This window comes from Arachis duranensis, chromosome 4 (genome assembly GCF_000817695.3).
Source record: "Arachis duranensis cultivar V14167 chromosome 4, aradu.V14167.gnm2.J7QH, whole genome shotgun sequence".
Lineage (NCBI taxonomy): Eukaryota > Viridiplantae > Streptophyta > Magnoliopsida > Fabales > Fabaceae > Arachis > Arachis duranensis.
The window spans coordinates 114,398,086-114,409,795 of record NC_029775.3 but is presented as its reverse complement, the minus strand read 5'-3'; the positions used below and the strand labels follow the sequence as shown (position 1 = coordinate 114,409,795).

At 30.4% G+C, this 11,710-nt stretch overlaps 1 protein-coding gene across 1 annotated transcript; it reads right to left on the bottom strand.

The window, feature by feature from the left end:
- Positions 1–7,919: 7,919 nt before the first annotated feature.
- LOC107486132 (proline-rich receptor-like protein kinase PERK1) lies at positions 7,920–10,568 on the bottom strand. The gene is made up of 7 exons (XM_021141074.2): positions 10,250–10,568; positions 9,861–9,944; positions 9,414–9,484; positions 9,271–9,347; positions 9,039–9,171; positions 8,763–8,924; positions 7,920–8,057 (listed from the first exon to the last, which is right to left on the bottom strand). Exons 1-7 carry the CDS (start codon positions 10,566–10,568, stop codon positions 7,920–7,922), a joined length of 984 nt encoding a protein of 327 aa, XP_020996733.2.
- Between the last annotated feature and the right edge of the window lie 1,142 nt (positions 10,569–11,710).

Sequence of the window (11,710 nt, the reverse complement as noted above, 5' to 3'; positions counted from 1 at the left end):
AAATAATAATTTATTATAAATTTTTTATTTTTAAAATTTATAGTTAATTTTTGTTTAAGTACTCATTTGTCCTGTTTTCGTTCTACAGGAAAAAGATTATATGCTCATGGAGTTTGTTTAGTCAAATCAAATATATTTCGAGTAAGGTTTGATTACAGAATAGGCCTTGAGTATCCTTAAATAATTTTTATAAGATATTTTTTTCATTTTAATTATGTATAAAGTGCAGATTAATTGTGATTAAGCTCTTTTTTTTCCTGTAAATATTCAAATATAAACTTAATGTTGATATCTGTTTTAGTCTAGTGTGAATATTCTTCGTAACGTCTTAAAATTTGTAATGCAGGAAGGGAAGCCAAAGATACAGTGGTTCCAGACATCAAATGGGATGTATTTAAATTGATGAAGAGGTGCAATTTCAACAATTTATATATGATGCAATTTTATTCTACAATGATGTGCTGCTATATTTAGCAGATGCTAACAGTCTCAAATTCTAAATTAATATTTTTATTGGAACTTTTGAGCAGTCACTACTAGAAAATTAATTATTACAGACGGATATTTTCGACGGATTTTATCCCACGGAAATACAGAGAAAATTTTAGAGAAATTTTTTGTCGGAAAACAAAAAAATGAATTAGTATAAATTACAGACGAAAAAGAGAATCCGTCGAAAAAATTAATTTTTTTCCGTGAGAAATGGTTACAGACGGAAAATCCATTGGTAATTAAATAAACAAAACGCTGTGTTTTATTAAATTATTACAGATGAAAAATCCATCTGTAATTTAAAATTTTCTATTGGAAATATTGAATTAAACCTAAGTGAAACACAGCTTCTTCCAAATAAAACACAAGCTTCTTCGTCACTCCGTAGCACGAGCTACTTTTCTCTCCGTGGCTGCTACTTCTGCTTCTTCCGCCGCTGTCGCTGCCGCCGTTGCGTCGCCCAAGCTCTCTCTGTCATCCCTTGCGTCGCACGAGATCCCTCTGCCGCTGCTCTCTTCGCATCTACTCCCATTGTCGCAGAGCTCTCTCTGCCGCTGCTCTCATTGCATCTGCCCCCTCTGGCGCCTTTTCCATCTAATCTCAACTCACTCTCTCAGTTCTTCTCGTAACCTTCTCAAATTCCAGGTATATATATCATGATTTTGTGATTCTGTTCTTCGTCATAAATCTTAGGGCTCAATTTTTCTGTGCCAATTTTAGGTTTATCATACTCTGCTTTTGTGCTTTGTTTGAATATGCGGGTTTACTCTGATTTTGATGAATTATTTTCTGCAATTGAAACTTTTTTGACCTAAAATTCATGGTAGGCCATTGCTTTCTATAGTTTTTAACTTTCATAGTTTGATATTGATTTTGATGAATTTTGCAGGTTTTCTCTGAAGAAAAGTGGAAGGGATGGCTTTGGTAATTGGCATCACAAGTACACGAGATTCTGAAAGCTTTTTAAGGTGTCCCTCTTTCACAACTCATTCACCTCTTTTTTGTCCCTCCAATATTCTTAAATTATCAGCCAAATTATATGGATTCTTCTATTTTTTTTTTTTTTGCTTTTTCTTTTACAATAATATTTATTCTTTAATTTTTTTATCTTTTTTATTTCTCCCTGAGATTGGATATCCATTATCAAATATGACTCATCTTTTTTCAATTATACTATATCTACACAAAAAATTTGCTATCAAGCCTATCCTTCACTTCATCAAAGTAGTATAGTATGGCTAAAATGACAGTACTTGAATCTTTTTTATGCAGGAAAGAATGACTCTACTGAAGCTCCTAGCTGAGAAAAAGTATCCTCTCATGTAATCTAAGGAAATATATAATTAGGAAGAATTTGTTTTTTTTTTCCTTGATTAAAATTGGAAACAGTAAAATAATTGAATAGACTAAAGCTGAGATGCAGATATTAAGAGGCAATATTCAAAAACTGCAACTATAAAATTGAAATCTTGCTCAATCAAACACACACATGCTAGCAGTACATTTTATATCTTATACATTCATATTAATATCATTATTTTTACAGGGATAATAATTCTAATTCTATCTAATTGCTCTTGCAGGAGCTTAATTTAGGAAGGGAAAGGGTGAGTTATATATATATATATTGCAAATTTAAATTTTATTATCTTGCAATGATATAAACCTTTTGATGAAACTCATTTTCAGATAAAAGCATTGCAACATAAATTTGTATAGAGGGTTGCTTTATTTAAAGTGACCAAGACCAACACTGAAGTTGTAGTGGTATGTTTCTAACATACAATTATGAGCTTCATTTAGTTTTGTACCTTAGAAAATGTTACATGTTAGGAAAAGGTGGAGATAAAGAATGGAAACTTGGCGGATGATGGAGATGATGAAGCAAGGAAACCGTCCCCAGAAGCTAGCTATCACAAACAGAGGAACATGAATAATAGAAGAAGATCCATTAGGCGTAGATGTAAATGCTTGCACGGTGCTCATTCTCTCCTACAAATTTAAATCTATCAAATGTTTCTTTTCTTACACTTGTTATTTAATGGTTCTTGACTTGTTGTAATTTTTCAGCCACATTGTTCATGTTCCAACTGGTACAAATGCTCTTTCTGATGTGCTTATAAGGTTTGTGAATTCAATTCATCTTATTTGATTTTTGTTTCTTACTTTTGAATAAGGATTCGCATTTGATCCAGGACTTCTTTGATATATATGTGAGTTAAGGAATTTGTTTATTATCTGCTCGGCTTTTATCCAATTCTGTTCTATTTTCTTCCAATTCTGATTGGAGTTTGGGGCTTTGGACTCTTGTGTTTTTTCTTTTAATCATTTCCCCAATTATTTACTAGCTCACCAAATAGACATTGGCTCGTCTTTCATATATTTTCTTTGCCAAACCCAAGTAGCAGAAATGGCATGCTTTAGATGGCTCTTGTGAAATATCTGTCATACTTATTCTGTCATCCTATTTTTTTTGTGTTAGAGGATTCATTGTTGCTCTGACTCTTTTTTAATTCTTTCTCGTAGTCCAATAACAAATTTGCTTTCCCTATTGAGAAGTAAATTTTGTAACCTTGTTTTGTGGCAGCACATCTATTTGACTGGCGATCGTGAAGGTGGAAATGGATTTGTAGCCGCTGCAGCAGCAGCTGCAGCTGGTGGTGTATCTGGATTTGAGTTCGGTGTGGATCCAAACTTGGACCCCGAGCTGGCTCTTGGTTTAAGAGTTTCAATGGAACAAGAGAGAGCCAGGAAGGAAGCAGCTGCAAAAAAAGCTGCAGAAGAAGCTTCTAAACAAGAGAAGGGTGGTGAGCAGCCAACCAGCTCACAAGATGCAACAATGACTGAGCGTGCTAGTGCATCAGCTTCAGAAGCTGAGACAAAGACAAATGATACGATGGTTGGTGCTATTTGTTCTTTTAGGCAGATTTATTTGTCTGTTTCTTCCCCCATGGGATTATTCATCCATTTCACAAGATGAAACAATGTCACCTCTCGATCTTTCAAAGTACCATTCAATTTCTGGATGGTTTAGAATAATTCAGATGGACAGACATCATTGGCTTATTAGAAGCTATTTTTTCTTTTTTCTTTTTTTTCCTCGTTTGAGAAAGCACCAAAAAAGCTGTTTTAATACTTCCTTTTTCTGGGCTGTTTTTATTTTTATTTTTTTATATATCTTGTCCTTGTCCTTGTCAGTGGAGGTGTTTCTCGAATTAAAGCTCATGTCGATCAGATTCCCAGTAAAGGTATCTCTATATGCTCTGCTTCACTGAATGATAATCATTTACAACCACAATCACAAGAAACTGCAAATCCAATGAATCCAGGGGAAGATAATTTATAATACTGTGATAGTTTCTTGAAATTATTTTAAGTTGATTCATCATGGATTTAAGCGATTTATATATGTTTCTTCGTACACTCAAAGATACTACATTATAAATTAGTTGTTCCAAAAATTTAAATTAAAAAGAGGAGAAATATTAATGATTATTTCTGATCTATAAATAGTTATGTATCTATCTGTCATTGCTTTAGTTTTGTTTTTACCAACTACTTGTGTTGAAGTATAAAAGTCTTGACTGGATCTTTTCCTGCCTCATCATGTTTGTACCAATTAAGTGGTTGCTGAAGATGATGACCATGAAATAGTTGATGCCTTCTTTGGAGGTTTAATGCAGCATTCAATTAATATTATTAGTCAACCCATCAACTTGTCGGGAGGTAAGCACCCCTTGTTCCCATGAATTTAGCATTGCGTTGCATAAACAGATTTCTGTTTCTTCCACCATAATTTGAGAAATCTAATAAAATATATTATTTCTTTTATAGATCTCAAAAGTGTGTACATCTATGTAACTATATATTAGTTAAATTCTAGTTAAATTCTCAAGCATAAACAACAAAGGGAGATGGTATGTATAAATTTAGAATTAGAAAGTGAAGATAATTAGCGTGAAATTTTATTAGAAAGTTTTGATCGATAAATTAAACTTGGCACAATAATTATAGATTTGGTTTAATCTTAATCTCATCATAATTTGATTGGTAAATCATATTTACGTAGGATATAAAAGTTAGAATTCAATGATGTTATTCTAAGTAAGTTTAGTACGGGTGAATAGACTTTTATAGTTTTATTTGTTTATGTTTTATTTTTATACAAATTTCACATTGATTTAGAAGTTCATATGAGAAATAGCAGTAGGAATAGGAAATTCTGTCGACTGCCATCCTTGCCATCACTGCTTAGTCAAATGCAATTCATCAAAATTGTACTGTTATTGTGGAGTTTCTCTTTATGTTATAACTTCGTAGTTGATTCTATTACACTAAACTTCTATTAGTTATACTGCACCAGATGAAGAGCAAAGTCTAAAGAACTTAAAATTGTTGTCCTGTTTTGCTCATGCAAATTGGCAATTAGGTGACTGGTGTCTCTTGCCCTCATCAGCATATTCATTATCAATTTCCATGGAGAAAGGCATGTCAAAATTAGAACTTAATGATTTTGTTTACAATGAACTAGATTCTAATCCAACAGGAAGTGGATGTGATTCAGAAGAAGCTGCTGTTGAGGAATCTAATGGGAATAAGGATGCTATGGACCTTGAGATTCGTTCAAGAGGGAATGTGGTGGAGAAACTAGTAAGAACAAAGCACCATAAGAAAATTACTTTCCCTTTGGTGATCAACTCTTCTGAATCAAAACCTATCAGATTCAAGAAGAATTCATGCACATATGGCTCATGGATGCTGATTCATGTCCATTTTTTGAGAAAGAATTTAGTTAATCTTTCTGTAATATATGTAAAATTGTGTAAAATTTAGTATGGTTGAACAATATATTGAGGATTATAGTTGATAATATACTTTGTTTATGTTTTGAATTATATTGATGACTTGCTTGTTTATAATACTTTTTAGTTTGATAATACGATGAATTTGTTTAGTTTTTGAAATATTATAAATATTTGAATACAAATTAGATAAAAATTTGTATTAAATTTATATTTATTTTGTATGAAAATAAGTTTATTTTGTAATTAAAAAAATAAAAAAATTCTATTTTACCTTACCGACGGATTTATAGACGGATTTTCTGTCTGTAATCAGAGTGTAAGATGATTTTCCAAAGTTCAAATTACAGACAGAAAATCTGTCTGAAAATCCGTTTGTAATTACAGACGGAAAATCTGTCTGAAAATCCGTCTGTAATTATAGACAAAAAATCCGTCTGAAAATCTGTCTGTAGTTACAGACGAAAAATTCATCAAAAAATTTGTCTGTAATTACAGACGGAAAATCCGTCGGAAAGTTCGTCGCCTTTGAAAAAATGGATGCAGAATTTACAGAGAAAAAATCCGTCGGTAACTGGTAAAAATTCGTCTGTAAATTTTCGATGAAAAAATCCGTCGGTAAATAATTTCCGACGGGGCTTTTACAGAGGGACAAAATTCGTCGGTAATTTTGTCGGTAACAAAAAATACGTCTGTAATAGAGACTAAATCTGTCTATAAATCTGTCTGTATTAATCTATTTTCTAGTTGTAAGTTTTTAATTTAAAACAGATAAAAGAAAATGGAAAATAGACAATGACATTGTATAGATGTGTTGAATGCTGAAATTTGAGATTTGATTCTGTCTTTTGTTAAAGTATAATGTTACCTTATTAGTTAATAAAATTGATTTATAGAAGATTATCATATAGTTATGATCCTAAATGTTACCTTTGCTAGTGTAATATTATCTTACTTTTTGTTGAACTGATTTTGGTTTGATTTATACTAAGAATTTTGTACTGATCATCTTTGTTTTGTACTTGGAATTTTGTAAATCCACTACCAAAAATCATACTCTATCAATGTATTAATATTTCAATTATTTACTTATATTTGTATAGTTATGGTTAGTTAAATGATTAGTAATGTGGCTTGCTACGAACCTCTTTTTTGGCAGTGCTCAAAATTAGGAATAATAGTCTGGTAGTGGTTTGTCGTTGTTCAGTTTGTGGCCCCTTTTTTTTTCTAATTTGAAAATTAATTTTGTGAGAATTTTAAACTGCCACAAAAATGACAAAAAACTGCCAGAATCCATTAACTCAAAACCTCCCAGAGCAGCAAAAAAAAATTGCCTCTAAATAACATTGTGGCGGTTTTCTAAAACTGCCACAAATAAGCTCGTAGCACCTCTAATTTTGGAGGTTTTAGAAAATGCTACAATTCGTTTTGTGGAGGTTTGAAACCGCCATAAAATACAAAAAAATGCCACAAAATGGCAAGAATTTTGTAGTGTTGCTTTGGTTTCTCTCCACTTTAACAATCAAATTGTTATTTAAAATGGGTGATGTGTGATTGTCTACTAAGAGATAACAGATATATTTATCACAACACAGTTAAAATGCTACAAAATGAATTGTTAGAGTTAGCGTATATCATGTTTGTATCTTAACAGGAGAATTATCAATAAAACAAGAATAATATTATACATTCCAATATTTTTGTTAACTAAGTCTAACTAAATTGGTTTAACATTAATAAAAATATAGATAATATTATTTTAAATCTTATTGTTTAACTAAATTGTACTTGGTTTATAAAAAAATTTAAATGTATAGTATTACTTTTTAAACAAATAGACAGACTTCGTCAGGCTTTGCCACCAGTCGAGCCGGCGACTTCAGCGTATGGAGGCTCAGATGGAGGTGTACCAGCCCAGATGTGCGCCGCTCGTATCGACCCTGCTGGTGGTATCACCACCGCTGGTGGCAGCAATCCTGCTAGTGGCACACGAACATCACCGCCGACACAGGAGGGTCACAGGACCAATGACAACGACGATGAGGACTACCTGAATTTGTAGTTATTTCTGTTTCGTTTTATTGTTTCATTATATGTATTTATTTGATGTACTTGACTCTTAATTTATTTGAACATTATATTATTTATTTTAAATAATAGGTTTTCAATATTTATGAATTGAACATTAATCGTGTGAAAAATAAATTTAAATTAAAATTGACTATTTATTTCAATTTTTTTTAAATAAATTGACATTATTGTTGGATTTATTGTAGGGATAATACGACGGTAATAGAGCGCGAAACAACATTTTTTTAGCGCCAATAATATCGGTAAAAAAATTTTCTGGTAACCGATTAGTTTTTCGAACTGGTAATCCGTCGTATGCAAAAAAATTACCATTCAACATTTACCGACGAGGTTTATACTGTCTGATGTTTTCGACAGTAATTAATTTACCATTAAATTTTTTTATTTTTTTGATAGTAAATCTGCCGATACTTTACGTTTTTTTGTAGTATTAGAGTCCATTAATATTGTATTTGTGTAGATTTTGAAATACTTAAGAAATAACCCTCGTTCCCGAGACTTGTATTGTTGATCAGATAGGTTTATACCAACTAATTAACTCGTGGATCCACTCATGTCATTAATGATTTTGATCATTTCTCGTCTGTATATAGCAGCCTCAGAATCCAAGCACAATACATTAGAAGTGAACTCAGCTACTTGAGAGGCATCTCCTTCCAAAGCACGAACTATCTGCAACACACACATGCAAGGATCATTAAAATAATAAAAAATAGTATTTTCTTTTTAAAAAAATATTGTAAAAAACTTTTAAAAACTATATAAAATATATTTTATTGAATATAAAATAATTTCTTTTTTCAAAAAAAAATGTTATAAATAGACCTTTTACATATCTAATTTGAAGAATGTTATATGCACTTCTGTTGTACACTTTTTTTAATTTTATTATAACATAAACAAAATATGTACATGAACAAATTGTGACTTAGGCAGAAAATAAGGAAAAGAAACCAAATATTGCATATTCAACTTTAGAAAAGGAATGAATACTTGTGACTTAAGTTATTTTGTATAGATCATACTTTTTTTATTTGTCTTACACCTTTTTTATTTAAAAATTTAAACAAACAAAAAAAAAAGTCACGGTTATATTATTTCTAACAAGATTTCTATAAACATATGAAGTATTTATACAAGAATGCAATGCCTCAGGTAGCAACAAATCTAACAGCCATAACAAACTTTCCCTATTTAGCAGATTAACCACTAAGGCACTAACTACCATAACAGTTCTCAATTTCCTACACTTTCTAACCTTTATCCTTGATAGTACAAAAGAGATGTGCTAAATATAATTTCTCATTTAATTTGATGTGAAATTACAAGTTAAACCTTTGTTAATAAAAATCAAAATTATGAGTATTTTATTATCACCTGGCTCATCTTTGGTCGAAGCTTTGCTTCATATCGTATAGAAGCAGCTGCAGAGGCCAGCATGGAAACCATTTCGGTTGCTTCATACTGATTTTGTAGCTTTTGGTCAGCTACAACTTTAAAATTATTCTCTTTCAAAATCTTTGTTAGCAAAGGCATTGCCTGCGAGAATTCATGAAACCATTTTTCTGAGAAGATTAAATTAATAGAAAAAGATACTTAAATATTTATATCTGTACAGATATAATAGTACATTAGTGTTTGTATCAAACTAACCTCCATGAAAGTATGATGTGAATCAATTACTGGTCGGCGGCCAGTAATTAACTCGAGAAGCATGACTCCAAAGGAGAAAACGTCGGCTTTTTCAGTGAGATTTCCACTGGAAGCATATTCAGGAGCTACATACCTAACCTAACACTTCATGCATGAGCATTTATTGTTATGTTTGAATTGATGAAGAATTGTGAAGAGAGAAAAAGATGGATGTGTTGTAATGATAATGTACCCTAGAGTTCCCATGACTCGAGTCGAAACATGCGTATTCATATCCGGGCAAAACTTTGCAAGCCCAAAATCAGCAAGCTGCAGACACAATGCGAGGGGTTGTTCATCAAGTTAATCAAATGGATAAATTGATCATTTGCTCACCTTTGCTTGAAAATTAAAATCGGGGAGAATGTTAGCAGCTTTGATATCACGATGAATGATCTTGGGATAACCTGAAAATACAAAAATCATTATATGTTGATACTTAATAGGTATCATAGCAGTTAACGAAGAATCACATTCTTATGCATAGAGCAAGAAGGTAGTTCATTTTAATATACATTTAACATAATTGTCATGAAATACATTGAAAATGAATTAAATAATATATATATATATATATAAAATTAATTATTAATTTTTATGAATACATAATTTTGTTCTTCAACCAATAAAAAATCTAAACATAACATTGTATTTGAATTTGAATATGAATAATATTCTCGTATTTAGTTAAAAAAATTAATTAAATATCCATTAATAATGTTGAATATGTGTCATATATATCGAATAAGTAAAATCTTTTAAATTTCATATGAAAGGACATACATTCCTCATGAAGATATGCTAATCCCTTAGCAGCTCCTAGGGCAATCCTCATTCTTGTAGGCCAATCTAAAGTAGGACCTTGCCCTGTTTTGTTCAAATAACTGAATAGCCATTATAATTTGTATCCGATGCATTAAAAAGTTATTAATGCAACCACAAAACAATTTTATTAGTATTATTATTTATTTGTACTATTATAGAAAATCTCTTGGTAAAAACCGATAAGATTGTGTTACTCGAATATAATTTTTCTATGACTTTTTATTAGTATATTTATGTAATAAAAAAATACTATTTATACACATGATAATTTTTCTTAATTTGTGCACATTATTTGCAGGAAAAAGACTAACAAACAGTTGTATTATTTTACAACTTTAAAAAAATACCATGTAGATGAAACTCTAATGTATTGTTTGGAACAAATTCGTAGACGAGAAGTCTACGGTGGCCGGCGATGCAATATCCAAGTAAAGAAACGAGATTCCTGTGATGAAGCCGAGTGATTATGTCTACTTCAGCTTGGAATTCACGCTCTCCCTGCCTACTTCCATCCTTGAGCTGTTTGATGGCAGCCTCCATGCCGTTTGGAAGAACTCCTTTGTGGACATAACCGAATCCACCTTCTCCAACCAAATTTGCTTTCGAGAACCCATCTGTTGCAACTTCCAACTCCTCGTATCTGAATATTCTGTTCTTTGATGACATTTCTATTATTCCGTTATTGCCTGTACAATAATTAGTAAGAAGCATGGTAAAAAGAATGGAAAGAGCGTGCATTTGCTTCATTGCAGGTAAGCAACGTGCATATACTTATTCTATTTTAATTTTCTAAAGTTGCGCGACGATTTTAAAACTATTTATATATAGATACATAGTAATAATTGGTTAAATCAATGTGACAATAAAATATCAATGTACAACGTATAAAATTTCTACAAAAATTATATTTTGTTACTATACTTAAAGTTTGTCTTATTTCTTTAGGGTTCGTAATATTAATCCTATCTATAAGCATCTAACCCAATTTAACCCGTTTTGGATAAGATTGATAATTCAATCCGCGACAAATTACATTGAGAACCGAGTAGGTGGAGTTGTGAGTTAGATCTGGTGTTGATTTAGAGTAACTCCTATCCAACCTAGCTACTTAATTAGTATGTTTATGGAATATGAATGAATTAAATATTGTGTTTGATTGAAAAAAAAATTGATTTTAATTTGTTGTAAAATCGATAGGGTCGAATGGAGAACTTTAGGTTACAAGTGAGGTTAGAATTAAAAAAATTTTAAGATAGAGATAAAAAAATATGAATATGTCTAAAACAAACTCAACAATTATGTGTTTATTGAATGAGTCACACTTTTATAGGCCATTAGCTCTTGTTAAATGAAAATCAAACGCTAATATAAAAGAAGAGTATTGATGGACTCTAATAAATATAGAATATCTTAGTATATAAATAAATGTTTTAAATGGCAATACTTTAATACACAATACTTTAAACGGCAACAGAATCTTTTATTTTTAAATAATTAAATATAAAATATATGAATATTTTTTATTTATTAAAATTAATTATTATACAAATTTTTTATAATATTAAATAATTATATTAAAATAATATTTTAAACTATAACTAACATAAAAATATAAAATAATCAAAATTTTATTTTATATTTCTTAACAAATAATTGGATTATTATATTCAAAATTTATTAACTAACTACTTTTGTTAAAGATATTATTATATAATATAATTTTTTTATCAAAATATTTTAAAAATATAATTTATTCAAAATATTATATATAATACATGAAAATGTTAACTTTTTTATTTTTTTTGAAT

Excerpts from the sequence above, each read along its gene's own strand:
- LOC107486132 (XM_021141074.2), bottom strand. The coding sequence starts at position 10,568 with ATGTCATCAAAGAACAGAATATTCAGATACGAGGAGTTGGAAGTTGCA. Across the intron at positions 9,945-10,249 it reads ATTAGAGTTTCATCTACATG|GGCAAGGTCCTACTTTAGAT; the intron begins GTATTTTTTTAA and ends TGAACAAAACAG. Across the intron at positions 8,925-9,038 it reads CACATCATACTTTCATGGAG|GCAATGCCTTTGCTAACAAA; the intron begins GTTAGTTTGATA and ends GAATTCTCGCAG.